The sequence below is a fragment of the Leptopilina boulardi genome, unplaced genomic scaffold (genome assembly GCF_019393585.1).
Source record: "Leptopilina boulardi isolate dan_hultmark-lab unplaced genomic scaffold, ZJU_Lbou_2.1 LbouV2_48, whole genome shotgun sequence".
Taxonomy (NCBI): Eukaryota; Metazoa; Arthropoda; class Insecta; order Hymenoptera; family Figitidae; genus Leptopilina; species Leptopilina boulardi.
The window spans coordinates 1,539,627-1,556,631 of NW_026137992.1; the positions used below are offsets into that span (position 1 = coordinate 1,539,627).

Sequence of the window (17,005 nt, forward strand, 5' to 3'; positions counted from 1 at the left end):
AGTAATAAAATAAATCGTCAAAAGTACTTTATTAAATTATATTATATCTACTGAACAAAGATACATTTTATGATCGATAATGTAAAGCAATATTGAAATTGCCAAAGCAAAAACAAAAAAAAGAAGAAAAGAAAAAAAAATAACTCATTCGTGACTTTTTTTTTTTTTTTTGATAGTCACTGATAATTTACACATTTATGAAGGCTTTACATTGAATCCGAATTGAAACACTATACAAGTGATTCAAAAAATGTTTTCCTTTACTCAACTCATTATCATTGGCATGGAAGTCACGATACAATAATCTAAAATCTACCGAAACTCATCAATTTTAAATGCATCCTTACACTTACTCAAGAATCGTCAACTTTTCGCTCGGCAGCAAAATATTCTCAACAAATTGATTATTTATTTGTACCAATGCAGCTCCATGCGTGAAGGACTAGAGTAAACCATCAAAAAATTTCTCTTTCAAGTTCATAATCAAACCTGATCCTGTTCATCTTGTTCATCACCTGATCTATAATATCCTCGTTTTGAAACGAAACCACCAGCTCGCTGTGTTTCGTACAATCTTCGATTTTCTAAATATCGTTTGTAATTATTCTCACGTTTTTTTCTTTGTTCTTCTGCTTGTTGTCGCAGCTTCTCAGGATTCATGTGTGAAGTCACCATATGTCTTGTTAGAGAGCTCATAAATTTATAAGTGATGCCACATACTTCGCAGGACAAAACTTCCTCACTTTCTCCTTGCTAAAAATATTATCAAATTATTAGTTTTTTATTTATAAAAATTAGAGAAAAAAAAAAAGGGGGCAGAAGAATGATTCTTCTTTTTTTGTTTTTATAAGAATAATTTTAACGTACTTGTTGGTGCACCATCATATGACGTTGCAAATTGTTAACACGATTAAATTCACGTCCACACACCTCACAATCGAATTTCCTATCCGGGTCGTGAGTTTTCAAATGAACATTCAAATCCACTGAACTTATAAATGTCTTGTGACAAACATCGCAGGCATGATGCCGTTGCTCTGCTGCACGATGGGACAATTCGTGTTTATCAAGATTGGCTTGTTCTAAAAATCTTCGTCCACAATAAATACAAGGCAATGGCTTTGAATTTGGATTATGAAGACTCAAATGTCGACGAAGTGTTGGTGCACTTGGAAAACATTTGTGACATTCAAGACATTGAAAAGGACGATCACCCGTGTGTGTTTTACGATGACGCGCCAATGAATTTTGATCTGGATACCTAGATAACAATTGCAGATTATTAAATAAATCAATCAAAAAAAAAAAATTCAATTTTACCTTTTTGGACATAAATCACATGGGAAATTTCTTGTCGTTATATCTTCCTCGCGTGCATGTTTCAATCTATTATGTTTAAGTAATTGTAAAGATGTTTTAAAGGTTTTATTGCATATTTCACACTTTGTGTTCTCTGCCGTTGGTATTATAACCTGAGTTCGTTTTTGTCCATGTTCATCTTCAGAAATTATCAACGAAATTGTTACAGTACTATCTTCATTGTCCATTTCTGGATTATTGGAACCTGGTACCACTGAGGTCTAAAATATATTTATCAAATTATAACTGAGAATCTTTTTTTGATTATAAAAACAATTAAAAATCGGTCAATTACCTTCTTTTCAATTTGTCGAGAATAATCCATTTGGGGAATGTAATTTGTGTCTTCGTCCTGTTTATCTTCTTCCATTGCCTCTTGTTGTGGTTCTTGTACCTCAGGTTCTTCATTTCCAGTTGAAGCAATAGCATAGTTTCCATCCTCAGTTAAATAAACAGGTTGTAAAGTTCCAGTATCGTCTTTAAAGTACAATTGTCCATCTTCGTCTTCGTGGAGAAATATTTGATCCTGTTAATCGAAAAAAAAATTTGTAAATTAAAACTATAAACGATAATGAAGTTAAAAAATAGAGAATTTGAAATTTACTTGATTACTATCTTCCTGTTCCACCTCAGCAGGTTGTTCCGGTTCCCAATCTTGTGCATTTTCCATGGAAACATCTGCGAATTCGTATTGCTGTTGATTTGGAGTTTCGACAACTGTTTCATTATTCACATACAAAGCATCCAAATCTCCACCTTCATAACAAATTGCCTCTTCTTCCATTCTCTCCATCTAATTAACATTTTTAATTTATTAAATTATTTTAATAATTTTTAGTTTTTTTTTTTTTCAAAAAAATGTGAGTTTTTGATATTTACCTTTATAAAATCAGATTCCTGATATTTGGGATTATGATTTGTCCTCACGATAGTTGAGGGTTTCTTTGGATTAAGAACTGTATAAACTAAATTATTTTCAGCATTTTTTACAATTTCATCCTGACTTTCGCTGTCAGCATTACTTAAACCTTGGTGTTCGTATTCCACTTCAGTTCGTGAATTATCAGCATCGATGTGATTATCTGTGGAATAATATTTAAATTCATAAATAAATGACCGTATTATAAGGAAATAAAATTTTTTTAAACTAAATACTCACTTCCTTGATCTAATTCCTCGTCTTCCCAATCCTCCTCAACGTGATAGGCAACAATATTTCCAAATTCACCTTTCGTTAAACCATTACCAACACGACTCTTGACACGTTTAATAGAAACTCCTTCACCATTTTCAATAATATTGTCTTTTATATATTCATCAACTCTTTCTTTATTAGAACATTCTCCACGATTCATTTTTATATTTTTCACATCTGCAAATTCATCTAAATATTCCTCTTCCAAATTTTCTCCCTCTTCATCTTGTTGGTAATAAATTTGTTTTTGTTGTGATTGGTTGGTTCCTTCCTCTGTCTCATCATCATCATCTACTTCAACTATTTCTTCAATTATTTCAACAATTTCCTCGACTTCACCATCTTCACCATTTCCAACATCTTCAGATTCGAATATAACTTCCTCACCCTCGACAACATCCTCTAATATTTCCGTCATTGTTTTACCATTTATTTCTGCATTGCCTGCCATCTTTTTTTTTTTTTTCTTTCTTCTATTAATATACTTGTTTTTTAAATTATATTTTGGTACATTATTCCAATAACAATGAAATAAATCTGCAATCACAAAATTTCTGCACTGATAATTTTGCTATAACATATGCTGTTTTTAGAAACAATTTTTTTTTCAATACTTTCTAATATATTTTTCTATAATTTTTCACTATTAACATCAATAATTACACTGGGGAAGAAAACATCAAAATCTTTTTTACAAATTTAGAAAGTTAAATAACTTTTGCACTAAAATTATTATTATATTTTAAAAAAGCCAAAAAAATTAAAACAGTTTTAAATTCTAAAAAAACTTTTGAAACACAAATTATTAAATAATATCAATAAGTATACAATTATGGGGAAAAAAATAAAATAAATAAAAATTGATGAAATGAAAAATTTCAATTTGTAATAATCAGCACGACACAGCGTAGGTAGACATTAATCAACCTCTCTCTCCACATGCAACAATAACTAAAAACTTTACAACTGTTAGATATCAAAGAAAAATGTAAAACAACAATTTATATTTACTTTCATTATTGATAAATACAATAAAACAATTGAAAGAAGAATATACAAAATTCCGGCGTGAATGTGTGACAATCTCTCTCCAAAAAAAAAATTTATAAACGAAAAAAATATCAATATTATCGTAAATAAAAATTAAATATAATTTTAAATAAATATTATAAAAATTAAAAAATCAAAATCTACTAAAATTTAAACTCAAATTTTGATCAGTAGAGTAAAACTAAAAATATTTTTATTTATTCAATTCGATACAACAGTCGGTATGCAAATAACGAGTATTTATCAACGGATCGTCAAAATGGCTACGAATCTAAATTTCACATCTTCCATGTATTTTTCTGTCAAATGAGATTGATAAAACAGACAATAATTAATAAGTATATTATGATTGTAAACACTTGACAAACCTTTTGTTGCTGTCTAAAACGTATGATGATAGAAAATAAGGGAAAAAGGAGAAGCCACAGCGACCAACAAATGATTTTTACTCGGTCGATACAAATCAGGCGTTCTTCTTTCTCTTCACTGTGTTTCCTCACCGACTGACGCCACATTATTTTCACCTACACGAAACTTGACTCATTTGTGTATGTGTTAATTTAATGGTGTTTATGTAATTTCCGGTAGTTCGATTAGAGGGAATTTTTAAAAATAAAGCATATTTTTTAAGTTTATTTGATGTAAATTTTTAACAATTATTTAATATTAGAAGAGTAAAACTAATTTAATATATTGTATTTTACTTTTAAATATAACAGATATTATTTAGGATTTTCTATCTTGGATCTTACGAAAAATAATGAAAATAATTCTTAAAAGTGAGGTTATGTTGGAATTTTTAAATAACTCGCTCATTTTTATCTAAAACAGTTGAAGCAAGCCGACTATACAATCGCGCACATAATTAATTTAATTACCTTTAATTTTCCGCGTCTTTTCTAATAATAAAATAATTATTAATGCAAAAATCAATTGTCATATTGAATTTCCCTCATTATCCAAAAGCGCCATCTTCAACTTCCGATTCTGCCATCTTCAGTTTTTTTTTTAAACGAAAACATAGAAAACCGGAAACTTGGATTTTTAGTTCATTTGCCGCCAAACCATCATTATTCCCGCGAATTAATTGTTTATCTGTTAAATTTATTCTTTGTAAATACTTGAAAAGAACAAATATCGACGGGCAGTGAAGTGCTTTGATCTCAAATTTCAACAGAGAACGTCTCTGTTGAATTTATTTTTTGAAATTTCAAAGGAGTTTATTTATTTAACTGAACAAAATAAATCATGGCTAAAGTACAGTTGGCGAATGTTGCTGTTTTAGATAATCCTTCACCTTTTTTAAATCCATTTCAATTTGAAGTTACTTTTGAATGCATTGAGGAACTCAAAGAAGGTATTTTTTAAAGTGAAATTTGACATTAATGAAAAAAATGGTTTTTGTAGTTTTTTTTTTTTTTTTTTTTTGAAAATTTATAGGTTATATTTGTACCTGTTCTCCACGTAACGCCATATATTTTTTTTTCATAAATACGTTATTTTCAGATCTAGAATGGAAGATGATTTATGTTGGCAGTGCAGAATCAGAGGAATTCGACCAAGTACTTGACACCATTTACGTAGGTCCCATTCCCGAAGGGAGGCACATGTTTGTCTTTCAAGTAAGTTTATTTGAGAATATTTTGTTTTTCTTACCCCGTCAATTAAAAGTAATTGCGCAGTGTCATATTTTTTTTTTTGTTAAAATATCTAATTCACATATTTTCTGATAAAACTTTTTTTTTTTTTTATTATTTTAGATCACTATGTAAGATTTATTTTTATTTATCTGTCAAACGATATTATTTGACAAAAGACAAAATTGGATTTTATCCAAGTTATTGTTATATAAATAATAAATATACTACAAAGTTTTTGAATTATTTATTGATATGTTACATCTAAAAAATTTGTTTTTTGTAGGCAGAGCCTCCAAATGTGAATCGGATTCCCGTAAATGATGCTCTAGGTGTGACAGTCGTTCTTCTTACTTGTTCCTATCGAGGTCATGAATTTGTACGTGTGGGTTATTTTATTAACAATGAATATACTGATGTAGAGCTCAGAGAAAATCCTCCTCCTCAACCTCAATTTGATAAGGTGCAAAGAAATATTCTCGGTGATAAACCTCGTGTGACAAGATTTAAAATAAATTGGGATGATAGCACAAGTCCAAACACAAATGCTGACGCCGATGCAATGGATGCACAAACAACAGTTGAAGAGACAACTGAAGATGTGCCTTCGACGTCATTGAGTTTTACGGAAAATACACAAAATAGCATGGAAGTTATGTGAATCCCTAATAATTCCAACAGCAAATGTGAGTTATATTTTGTTTCCAATAGGCGGTTAATTTTTTTTTTGCGAGAGAGAAAAAAAAAGAGTAAAATTTATTATCGAAAAAAAATTTTGGATATAGTTTTATCTTATGTAATTCACATTTTAAGTGAACGATGAGATCTATTAGCAAACTCATTTTCAAGTCATTAAGTTATTTAATTACATGTGTATAAAAATTCGTTCGTCGACTTCGATCTCTTAAGACTAATTGTGAAAATAATGTTTTTTTTTTTTTTTTTTTTTCTTTTGACACTGAATTTAGTTAATTTCAAACAACATAAACATAAATTTGTTCATTGAATGTTGTGCTTCAAATCGTATTATTTTATTCAATGAATCTTTTTAGAGTAAGTAAAAATATTGTTCCAACATGTACATAAACATATAGAGTTACTAAAACGCGATAATTACATATGTTTTCTATTTAGATAAATGAGGTGGTGTTATTTTTGCTACTTCCTATCCCTTCTTCTATTCCAGAATAGTTTTATTAGATTTATCCCAAAGCCTAAGAAGATTAGAAATTATGAATGATAGATACAAAAATGATTTATATATAAACATTTATTGTACACGAATAATTTACAATTTTATAAAGGTAACGAAAGGCATGTGATTAGCAACAGCGTTTTTTGTAACGATTGAATTTTCTGTTATATTAACAGATATGCACTATCGTGAATCAATATGTGTTTATTCGATTCAGACATTTTTTTTTTTAGAATTCCGTGCTTGGCAGGAAACTTTAAATAGTAAAAGTTTAATTCCATTTTTTTTTAACTAATTCCTTTGTTTCATATGGCAACCATGGAATTCTACATTTGAAACACAAAGGCCTTTGTTTTATATGATATAAATTTAATATGTGTCTTTGTTTTTTGATTAGAAAAAAACTTATAGGTCTTTGTGTTTTTTGATACTTGGGTTGAAATAATATTATATATCTTTTTTTAAACACACTTTGTTTTACATAATTATTTTATAGGTCAACACTATCTACAAATAGATTTTTCTTTATCAAAGTGGCCTTTTTTTTCATACAATTCACTGGAAATTGTATAAATAGCCAAAATTTTTTTACCACAATAACATGCAGTGCACAGTAACAATTAAAAAAAGAAAAAAAACGATTGTACATAAAAGTTTAAAAAATTTATAAGACAAATTAATGTGGAATTTATTGGGCGTGTATGATTATTCTTTCAATTCTATATTCCACATTTTTCAGATTAACAATTTTCAAATAATTAATAAATTTGCTATACACCTTTTATTTTACGTCATGAGAATACTTTTTACGAAATCTTACATCAATCACAAATTTCAATATTTTTAAATATTCATGAATAAGAATATTAAAAATTAAAAGTACTAAGTAATATTTTGTAGAGAAAATTTTGTAAAATAATTGTAAATTAATGCATCCTGAGTATTATTAAGAAAAGTAGAAATTTTAGAGAATAACCATCCGCAAAAATTGTACAATAACTTTTGTCATTTCAAATGACAATTTTTCGATTATAAGCATAGAATTAATATTTTATTTTTAACACGATGAATTGACAGTTTACACTGTACTACGTGCACTTAGTCCATTTATTATTAACAATATTTTAGTTTAATTTTCTTTTTTACTTTTTTTTTTATCAATTTATGTAATGTTTATTCTACAAAATTATTACGAATTCGTCATAAACTATTCTACTTGTGCTTTTAATCTTATGAATATTCGTTTCAAAATCACTTGTTTTGTAATTAAAATATACATCATGATCCTAACAATAAAATCGATAAAACAGTTGAAATAAGGCCATTGATGCGAGTACAAGAAAGTCACTCTTTCTCAATTCAAATTACCTTTTCTGATAATTTTTTTTAGATTCTTCATATTTTATTTATTTATTAATTGAAAATTAAAATTTCGTTGCTCTATAACATTAACAAGCGGATTCAATATGAAAACAATTTGATATTAATAAGGCAAAATAATTCTTATATATTTGGAATTTTATAACACTTTACTTTCGTTTTGCTTTGAGGAATATGTTTTCAAAAAATTTATTCATTAAACAGATTTAAGATTTAAAAAATTAATACTGTAAATTATCAATTAAAATAACATTTAAAATAATTTAGATTATATTTAATTTATATAAAAACGTATTTATATTTATTATTCATAATTATAAAATATTCTAAAAAGTTGTCAGTATTTTTTGTACCGATTTTTTGGCAACGTGAACAAATGGATAAGTTTATCAGCAATAATTTAACGAGTTATATTATTTTCTCAATCTTTTTTTGTCTGTCTATAAATGTACTTCATTTAATTATTTTACACTTTTTTTTTTAATCTTTAAATTCCTTGAAAAGATTCAAAAGGTGATAAAGAGTTTTAAACTTTTCCATATTTTAAAAAGTATTTCAAATGCAACATCTCTTGGTGTTTTGTATTTAAAATACAATATTCATCTATACCTCATATGTAACTCGAGTTTTATAATCGGCTGTGTTTTTTTTATGAAATATAATTGGTTCTTTCGTACGCGACTATATATTATGATAACATTTTGTATATATTGTCTGTGAAAATTTTTCGTGTATCTACTTTCGTTTAAATCTCTCACGCGATTTACCCTGGAAAATTTATAATTTTTTTTTGTCTTATTTATTTTTGATGCCAATTTTGTTAACGATTTAATGATCTTCGGGCCTCCGATGAAATACAAACATAAACTGGCCTATAGAGAATCAATGATGGCTGGGTTAAATGATCAGAACCATCGTAAACTTGTCCAAGTAAAAATTCCGGACCAATGTAACAACCACCCTCAACATGCTCTGCTGCTATTTCTAAATAATTAAAAATTGTAACATTTAAAAAAAAAATCTGAATTTTTTGTTTAGAAAAAAGAAATACGAACCATATTTAATTTGCGGTTGTTTTGTGATATTCGGTATTCTGAAGGGAACAGTGGCCACTGTTATAGGAAAATGCATTTGCATATCTTCGCCAGATTTTTCCAATTGAACGCTGACCTGATTTATGAGAACGATCGTTATAGTGGTACATTAATTTATGGATTATATATTTAGTTTACAGATTATGGAACGTTACCTTTAATACATAATATATTTGTATCAGACGACAAACACCTATCAACGTGGGAGGACAAACAGGAAGTACCATTGTTTTAGAGGAATCCCATTTGACGGCTGTACCTGGTAAAACTGGCTCTCCTTTGTGCTCCAAAACAACTTTCTGCAATTCTTTATTTGCACCCAGTACACCACGATCGATAAAAAATTCCACATACTGAAAAATAATTTTTATTTAAAAATTTTTTTTTCAAATTTTAATTTTTAATTAAAAATTTGTTACGAATTGCATTTTTATAAATGCATTGCTCATTTGTATTTTCTCTCTAATGAATTTACCTGAGTTAATTTTACATTTAGCCAAGCCTGCTCTAATCCTCTGTTGTCGAGAGCAGCTCGAAGTTTAATACTCTCTCCGCAAACATATGCACTTCTCTCCAGTTGTGCACTGAGTTCAACTGGATTTCTTCTACAGCAAAAGCAGCAGGACGTATGAACTTCAGATCCAATCATCGGTTTCTAGAAAATATTTATAAAAATCGTTTAAAAAAAATTTTTAAATAATACTTTTAAAATTTTTATTAATATAGTTAATTAACTGATTAAATAATTTATATATATATATATAAATAACTAAAAAAATAAATAAATATAAATTAATTATTATTAATTATAATTATTATTATTACAATTATAATTATTATTATTATAATTATAATTAATTAATTATTAATTAAATAAATATAAATATAAATAAATATAAATAACTAAAAAATAACTTCTATCTCTATATATATATATATATATATATTTACCAGATATTGTTCGTCCATACAATCGATATGAGGCCCAATGAGTGTAAAATATTTAAGACCTTGTGGTGGACTTGCATACGGTCTATCAACTGTTGCTTTAATATAATAACGAATGTAGCCAGTACGAGATTCAAAACTACATGGCAAAGCACTTTCGGGTAAATTGAACGTGAAAGGAAACTGATGTTTTCCTCTTGGAAGAATTGGAATCGGCCCTTCAGAATTATCTATTTATTTTATTAAAAAATCTTATAAAATTTTCTCGAGATAAATAAAGAATTAAAAAATTAATTTAATTTTATATATTTACCATGTCCCCAAACAATAATTCTTTCGTCAACAAAATATTGATCATTTTTAACATTTCTTCGATCACCACTGACCATAATTTTCCATTCTGCGTGTGCTTGGCCACGTAACGATATTCTCACAGCTAAAAAATGTTTTTGAATTTTGTAATAAAAGAAAAATTTTTGAAAAATTATTTTAGAATAAAAATTATTATACTTACATCTCAGCTTAAAATTTTCAGTCGTATGTAATATTACATGACCACGAATTGTTTCACCAGCGTAGTAAAATTCCTTCTCAAGTCTAATGTCGAATTCATTAATATTATCCATTTTTAAAAAATTGCAAACTTGTTAAAAGTGTAACAATCCCTCGAGTAAATGTGTAATCTTTATAAAAATACCAACAAGAATTGAGAATTTATGGCATCTATTTTTTTCTCCCTTTAACTAACACTCAGTAATAACTAACATATTATATATATATATCTTTCGACAAAAATTGCTGTACGATAAAAAGGCAACTCGAAACTTACAATACAGTTATCTAAAAATTGATGTCAATTTCCCGTCAACATGTAGTAGAAACATCCACTCAAATCCCCTGATGAATTTTTTTATCAAAATCAAATTCATGTCGAGATCCTCTTAATTCCTTCGTTTCGAACTCGTTTATTTTGGGCCATAATATATTTGTATATTCGTTGGAAGCTCTCTTTTTCTCATATGATTTTTTTTTGTTCGTTGATTCCTCTCAAAAATCGTTGATTTCTTCTTGACTATAATTGTACACTACATGACCTTTTTTTTTGATATTTTGATAAATTTATCACTTGTTTTATAATGTAGTAAATTTGTGTTTAAAATATTTTTATCCATACCAAGATGATATCAATACTCGAGCGTGACGGTATGACGTATGTAATTCACACGCGTCGAGAGGGATTGGGGTGGAAATCCCACCCCCGAGATTAAACTGAGTTCCATGATTCTGCGCCTCCTTTCCCATGGATACTGTAAGAATAAAATCGAATATTATATATCTATGCCTATTTTCTATATTTCAATAAAATTGTTAATTATTATTGTATTTTTACCTATTTTTGCAAATTATCTTCTTTATATAAAAATTTACTCTGGCTATATGTATAAATTAATTTTGAAGTGTAAATGAGAGCAAAAAAAAAAAAAAAAAAAAAAAGCGATTGACATTTACCAGATTACAAATCTGAATTTTGGAGAGAATTCAATAGTGAAACTAATTTCAAGCAGGAAATAAATGAACTGATTGTCAAATGTATTCTGAAATTACTGAGTCAGCTGAAATATAAACTGATTATAAATCAAATTGCAAAAGTAAATTAAATTTGTAAAGTTAAAAAGAAAAAATATATAGTTATAGGTAAAAAAAAGAAAATAAATATTTCAATACAAATAGAATTTTTTAAAGTGAAAAAATATTTTATTTTTTATAATAATAATAATGATTATTATTATAAATATTATAAATACTCATAAAATATTTTAAAATATAATTAAAATTACTAATTTATATCGTAACATTTTAAATATACAAAAACTAATTAATATTAGGTAACAAAATTAAAGTCTAAATTATATTAATTCACAAAAGTTTTGGCTGTTGTTTCAGTGTTGAAATATCCAAAATTTTGCTAGGGCAACTTGTTTTTGTAGCCGGAGAAATTGCCGGTCGACTTTGTAAATTTATCCTCGGTTTCTGTGGCACTGCTTCACGATTTTTTGTAATCTCTTGAATTTGAAAATTTTCTTTACCTTTATCTATAATCGAATTAAAAGCATATTTTTAATTACAATCCTAATGTAAAAAAGCAACTAGAATTAAAAAAAAAGAAACCAAATGTATAGAATAAAAATTCCAAATATAGAAACCAATATTGCAATTTCGTGCGGTTTAATCTATTTTTTAAATGAAAAAAGCTAAAAAATGTTTGCTAAAATAATAAGTGAAATTATTATTTTATAAACTATATTTTTTTCTATTTGGAAAATGTAATTAAAATTATTTTCATAATTGAAATTAAAAATAATTTTTAATTTCAACTAAAAATGATTTCAATTTTCATTTTTATTTATAATAAATTAAATAGACGAAAAATAATTCAAAATTTTACCTTCTATTAAACCGTTCATGCTTTCTGGAAGTAACTGATATCTTTGTAAATAACGCATCGTAGCAAAGGACATATTAGTCGTGCCCTGAACATTACTGACCATAACATTCGTTAATGCATCACGTTTTTGTTTCTGTTGCATTCCATCAGAAATTTGTTCTTCCTTTAAATATTTCATAGCTAAGGCTTTCATGTGCATACTAGTACTTGTTTCTGTCATAATACTTGAACCTTGCATCATATTTAATTCCGGATTTAGTCGAGAATAATACGAAGTGTCGAATGTCACTCTAAAAAAATATTTATATAAATTAATCAAAATTTGGATGGTAAATTAAAATTTCTATTTTAATTGCAGTAAAATTTATCTAAAAAAAAAAAAAATTACTTACTTTTTGTTAGCGTTAGCTTCTCTTTCATTGTCAACAAAACTAATTCCAAGTTTTGTTAACTGATCCATTGTCGCAGCTTTCACTGTATCGATTAAAATATTTTTATCCAATTCTGGATTTTTTTTATTGCGAACATCGTCCTGTAGAGGTGAATTCTGCAGGATATGATTAACTTGTCCTAAAACATTATTATAAAAAGTCCATCCAACTTTTGGAGTTCGTTTCGTGATAATACTGCCTTCTTCGCTTGAAATATCATTCATATCAATGTGAATACTTGGCGCAGGACTTGGAGGAATACGATCTCTAACTTCAACTTGTTCTTCAGCTAAAATCAAACTTTCTTCTTGAAAATTTTCTTTATTTTCATTATTTTCCCTTGTATCAAATCTTTGAATTTGCTTCTCATCATTTTCATGAGAAGTACGATATCTCAATTCATCGGTTTGTTTAGGTGTTGTATTTTTCAATATTTCTTGAGTTCTACTCAATGGACTTTGTTTTTGATAATCGTTTAAATTTCGAAATTCGTGCTTTTCTTTTGTATTTTGAAAATTCGTAATATTTGATTGATTTTGAATATTGGAACTATTTTGATGTGAATGAGAATTAACTGGACTTGATTTATTAAAATTACTTGGACTATTTGAACGATTAAAATGACTATTTATAAAATTTTTTGTATTCGCAGATTTTCCAGGACTATTTTTGTATTGTCCATTCTGAGTGTTTGAGTTTCCACCTTTGCATGATGATAAACAATTACTACTTGGTTGTTGACTAGAAGAAAGATGACTCTCGGAGTCTTCGGTGATATTTTCCAAAGCACTAGGAATTCGTGAAAAAAGATTTTGTTTTCTCTTGGAAAGATCTTGATTTATTGGTAAATTTTCTTGATAAATTTCCTCTTCCTGATGATGTTCCTCAATTTGATTCTCTGAATCATGATTAAAGGGACTATTTTGAACGGTCAATTCAAAACTTGTCATTACACCGATGGAAACTTTTCTCTCCATTAATGCTTTCTTTGATTCATTTGTTATTTGATTAAATTCGGAAATTTTTGAAAGTTCCTGATTTGAATAATTGTCTGCTGTTATGGCAGCAGTTTTTGAATGTAGAGCTGCATTATAAGCTTGCATACAAAGTTGAGAATTTTTTCGAGGAATTTCCATGTGACACATACATTTTGTTCGTTCCTTTAAAGTTTCCTCGTGAATTGATAATAAACGATCGAGCTGTGATTGTAGATTTTTTATTTGTTCATTTTGATTGTCAATTAATTTTAAAAGACCCTTTACCATTTCTCCACTTTCTGAATCACGAGTTTTATGATCGACTTGACAACAAGTGGGAAATGAATGTCTGTGATCTGATTGATGTTGAACTGACTGTAAAGCCATAGAGTTTGAACTATTTAATCGTTGATTGGATTCGACTGACGACTTTTTTAATTGATTGAAATTTTGACCCATTTTTGAATTACCGGAGAATTGTGAAGCTGATTTATAAGGACTTTTGTGTCCCGGATGGAAATTCGATGGCGATGACAAATTATCAGAACGTGAAGAATATATTTTCAAACAATGTTCAGCTTCTTTTGAAATTTTATTTTCTGGAAAAGTACTTCGAATTATATTAGAATTAATTTGGGATTTCTGTTGTTCATTTCCTTGAAACATTTTTGGATTATATTTTTGATGTTTTTCGTAAGATTGAGAAGATGGTTTCTCATGATTTTCATAAGATGGAAATGATCTTCTTTCATAGTTTTTCTTAATAGAAGGCAAATTTTCCGAATCTGCGGAAAAATAGGATGACCTCGGTAACATTGAATCAGGATGATTGTGATTTGAATGATTTTCAGAAATATATTGATCTTCAGTTGGAAAATATGATGATTTTTTAGAATCAAATTTTGATTGATTTTGAGATGTTAAATTTTCGTCGGCATTTTTTGTGGAACCTTCTGTATTATAATCTAAAGCTTTTTGTGGGAATTTTTTCTTTCTCCAAGCCGCATATGATTCATATGCAGCAACAGCTGGTGATCGTGGTATTTTATTTTCAACAGACGTTTTTTCTGGTAAATTATCATTGTTGAATGAAGTCTCAATATCAGACATTGTGCTCTAAAAAAATAGTACTTATTAAAATACATAATACAAACAATTTTAAATTAACAAATATAAAATATATAATACTCAATGTTATTAATAAATTTAACTAGTTATAAAAATATTTTTCTATCACGTTAGAAATAAATAGCCGGTTATATATAAAAAGTAAACAAATACTTATAAATGTGGACTGTAGTTATATTAAAAATTTATATTTTTACAACAATTATTTTCTTATCTAAATTATTTTCTAACTACTTCATATTTTTCTTTGTAAAATAATATAAAACAAAAATATACGTTTAAATAACATTAAAAATGAGTTAAAATATAAATAAAATTTACTGACAGAAATTCTAACCGTTTATAGTACAGTTAAACAAGATACATGTAAGAAAATTTTATGATTTTTAAAAGATAATGAATTGCTATTATCAAGTTTATTTATTGAAATAATATTTACTTACTCTTAATACGAATAAATTATAATAATTGATCAAAATAAAACTTTTCAAAAGTAAATAAGTAGACGGCTTGACAGAAGAAAAATAACGTTACTTTGTAGTTCGGCAAATTTCGGGAACAGTCGGAAATCTAACCTTTTTTTCAGCCAATTAAAAGTGAACAGTGTTTCTTACAACAACAAAGAACAAACGTCAAACATCCATAAATATTGTTGTTTGGATAAATTTTTAATGACATTTTATACAAACTAAATAATGATTGTAAACACAGAAAAAATGGAAGAATTAAATACGAGAAGAAAAATATTAAATCGCGTAGTTTGTACATTATTAGTGGAAGCTGGTTATGATAACGCTGATAAACAATGTGTTGAAGTTTTGACAGAAATGCTTCAGTCTTGTGAGTATTTTACAATTTCTGATATTTTTAAAAATTAATAATTCCTATTTATATATAATTATTTTTACTTCAATATTTTATAATTATTCTTTTAAATTAAAGCTTTCTTTTGTAAATAAACAATTTTTATAGGTTAGGTTTTTACATTCTGAATATTTTTTTTTGTATTAATATTTTTATTAATAATAATTAATTAACGAATTAAAAATTTAACACAATAATTGCAGTTATCGTTGAAATTGGCCAATCTTCGAGAAATTATTGTGAATTAGCAGGAAGAACAGAAGTTCTTATAGCGGATCTTATTCTTGCTTTAGTAAATGCTGGTATTCGAACGGATGATATTAATACTTATGCAAATAGACCAAATCGATCTATTTTACCACAATTGCAACAGCAAACACAAACAAAACAATTGAATATTTTACAAGCTGGAGTAAAACAAAATCATCCTCCTCATATACCTAGTCATTTGCCATCTCTTCCAGATCCACACGCTTATATCAGAACTCCCGTAAGTTTTTTTTTTTTTTTTAAATACATTTATAATTCATATCAAGTAATTCTTGGGTTTTATAAAAGTTTAGAGTAAAAAAAACTAGATAAAAATTATTTTAGACTCACAAACAACCTGTGACGGAATATGAAGCAATAAGAGAAAAAGTAGCTAATCAAAAACGTGATATTGAAAGAGCCTTAACGAGATTTGTTGCAAAAACTGGTGAAACACATAGTTTATTTCTTACTGAAGACAACAGTATGTTTCCCTGTAAGTAATATTTTTGTATTTTACAATTTTCCATAATTTGTACTTCAAGATCTTCAAATTTAAATACCTTTCTTTTTTTTAGTGATTGCGTGTAAACCACAGCATCCAAGTTACCTTACTGCACTCCTGCCTACGGATCAAGTTTTTGATCAAGAAACAGAAGAACAATTTGAGCCCAAACCTGTTAAAAGAAAGAAGCCAGAAAAGAAAGAAGTTGAAGAAGGTAATAATAATAAATTTTAAAAGAATAAGTACTTTTAAAATTAACTAAACTTTTTTTTTTATTTCAGAAATAAAGGCGAAAATCGATCCAGTTGATCAAAATGAAGAAACAACGACTCAGCAGGATACGATTGATAATCCATACTTAAGGCCAGTACAAATTCCTAAGAATATAGTAACTGAGTCTTAAATTTTTGAAATAAAGGGAAATAAATAAAATAAATGAAATAAATCCTTTTGATTTGTTATGTAAATTAATAAAAGCTTTTTATTATACCATGTATATATATAGCAAGTTTAGTGAACAATAAATATATAAAATTTCGATTATCAA

General features: G+C 27.3%; 5 protein-coding genes across 8 annotated transcripts; 2 read left to right on the forward strand and 3 right to left on the reverse strand.

The window, feature by feature from the left end:
• Positions 1–10: 10 nt before the first annotated feature.
• Positions 11–4,131, reverse strand: LOC127289637 (zinc finger and BTB domain-containing protein 17-like). 2 transcript variants are annotated; one of them, XM_051317706.1, is made up of 8 exons: positions 3,973–4,131; positions 2,519–3,091; positions 2,239–2,441; positions 1,964–2,152; positions 1,655–1,885; positions 1,321–1,580; positions 868–1,261; positions 11–753 (listed from the first exon to the last, which is right to left on the reverse strand). In XM_051317706.1, exons 2-8 carry the CDS (start codon positions 3,003–3,005, stop codon positions 484–486), a joined length of 2,034 nt encoding a protein of 677 aa, XP_051173663.1. In that variant the 5' UTR covers positions 3,006–3,091; positions 3,973–4,131; the 3' UTR covers positions 11–483. The 2 variants fall into 2 exon arrangements, with proteins under 2 accessions (XP_051173663.1, XP_051173665.1); XM_051317708.1 differs by lacking the exon at positions 3,973–4,131 and adding an exon at positions 3,566–3,713.
• A 503-nt stretch (positions 4,132–4,634) lies between these two features.
• LOC127289633 (histone chaperone ASF1A) lies at positions 4,635–6,380 on the forward strand. Its single transcript, XM_051317700.1, has 3 exons — positions 4,635–4,961; positions 5,111–5,226; positions 5,528–6,380. Exons 1-3 carry the CDS (start codon positions 4,853–4,855, stop codon positions 5,900–5,902), a joined length of 600 nt encoding a protein of 199 aa, XP_051173657.1. The 5' UTR covers positions 4,635–4,852; the 3' UTR covers positions 5,903–6,380.
• On the reverse strand, positions 5,932–11,283 carry LOC127289631 (arrestin domain-containing protein 3-like). 3 transcript variants are annotated; one of them, XM_051317697.1, is made up of 8 exons: positions 11,033–11,283; positions 10,373–10,952; positions 10,172–10,294; positions 9,862–10,088; positions 9,386–9,565; positions 9,066–9,263; positions 8,872–8,986; positions 5,932–8,800 (listed from the first exon to the last, which is right to left on the reverse strand). In XM_051317697.1, the coding sequence occupies exons 2-8, from the start codon at positions 10,482–10,484 to the stop codon at positions 8,637–8,639; spliced, it is 1,119 nt and encodes a 372-aa protein (XP_051173654.1). In that variant the 5' UTR covers positions 10,485–10,952; positions 11,033–11,283; the 3' UTR covers positions 5,932–8,636. The 3 variants fall into 3 exon arrangements, with proteins under 3 accessions (XP_051173654.1, XP_051173653.1, XP_051173652.1); XM_051317696.1 differs by having other exon boundaries at positions 10,373–10,541; positions 10,688–11,283; XM_051317695.1 differs by having other exon boundaries at positions 10,373–10,601; positions 10,688–11,283.
• Positions 11,284–11,586: 303 nt separating this feature from the next.
• On the reverse strand, positions 11,587–15,415 carry LOC127289629 (putative uncharacterized protein DDB_G0282133). Its single transcript, XM_051317694.1, has 4 exons — positions 15,284–15,415; positions 12,697–14,828; positions 12,305–12,594; positions 11,587–11,951 (listed from the first exon to the last, which is right to left on the reverse strand). The coding sequence occupies exons 2-4, from the start codon at positions 14,820–14,822 to the stop codon at positions 11,776–11,778; spliced, it is 2,592 nt and encodes an 863-aa protein (XP_051173651.1). The 5' UTR covers positions 14,823–14,828; positions 15,284–15,415; the 3' UTR covers positions 11,587–11,775.
• A 14-nt stretch (positions 15,416–15,429) lies between these two features.
• Positions 15,430–17,005, forward strand: LOC127289632 (transcription initiation factor TFIID subunit 8-like). Its single transcript, XM_051317698.1, has 5 exons — positions 15,430–15,680; positions 15,908–16,194; positions 16,299–16,449; positions 16,532–16,672; positions 16,740–17,005. Exons 1-5 carry the CDS (start codon positions 15,536–15,538, stop codon positions 16,859–16,861), a joined length of 846 nt encoding a protein of 281 aa, XP_051173655.1. The 5' UTR covers positions 15,430–15,535; the 3' UTR covers positions 16,862–17,005.

Bases quoted from the DNA above. Each gene is read 5' to 3' on its own strand.
- LOC127289631 (XM_051317697.1), bottom strand. From the start codon at position 10,484: ATGGATAATATTAATGAATTCGACATTAGACTTGAGAAGGAATTTTAC. The intron at 10,089-10,171 runs GTAAATATATAA...TAAAATAAATAG, and splicing joins AATTATTGTTTGGGGACATG to ATAATTCTGAAGGGCCGATT. The intron at 9,264-9,385 runs GTAAATTCATTA...ATTATTTTTCAG, and splicing joins TAAATGTAAAATTAACTCAG to TATGTGGAATTTTTTATCGA.
- LOC127289632 (XM_051317698.1), top strand. From the start codon at position 15,536: ATGATTGTAAACACAGAAAAAATGGAAGAATTAAATACGAGAAGAAAA. The intron at 15,681-15,907 runs GTGAGTATTTTA...CAATAATTGCAG, and splicing joins GACAGAAATGCTTCAGTCTT to TTATCGTTGAAATTGGCCAA. The intron at 16,450-16,531 runs GTAAGTAATATT...TCTTTTTTTTAG, and splicing joins AGACAACAGTATGTTTCCCT to TGATTGCGTGTAAACCACAG.
- LOC127289637 (XM_051317706.1), bottom strand. From the start codon at position 3,005: ATGGCAGGCAATGCAGAAATAAATGGTAAAACAATGACGGAAATATTA. The intron at 2,442-2,518 runs GTGAGTATTTAG...ATTATTCCACAG, and splicing joins CGAGGAATTAGATCAAGGAA to ATAATCACATCGATGCTGAT. The intron at 754-867 runs GTACGTTAAAAT...TAATATTTTTAG, and splicing joins ATATGATGGTGCACCAACAA to CAAGGAGAAAGTGAGGAAGT.
- LOC127289629 (XM_051317694.1), bottom strand. From the start codon at position 14,822: ATGTCTGATATTGAGACTTCATTCAACAATGATAATTTACCAGAAAAA. The intron at 12,595-12,696 runs GTAAGTAATTTT...ATATTTTTTTAG, and splicing joins GAAGCTAACGCTAACAAAAA to AGTGACATTCGACACTTCGT. The intron at 11,952-12,304 runs GTAAAATTTTGA...ATTCGATTATAG, and splicing joins CATGAACGGTTTAATAGAAG to ATAAAGGTAAAGAAAATTTT.
- LOC127289633 (XM_051317700.1), top strand. From the start codon at position 4,853: ATGGCTAAAGTACAGTTGGCGAATGTTGCTGTTTTAGATAATCCTTCA. The intron at 4,962-5,110 runs GTATTTTTTAAA...CGTTATTTTCAG, and splicing joins CATTGAGGAACTCAAAGAAG to ATCTAGAATGGAAGATGATT. The intron at 5,227-5,527 runs GTAAGTTTATTT...TGTTTTTTGTAG, and splicing joins GGCACATGTTTGTCTTTCAA to GCAGAGCCTCCAAATGTGAA.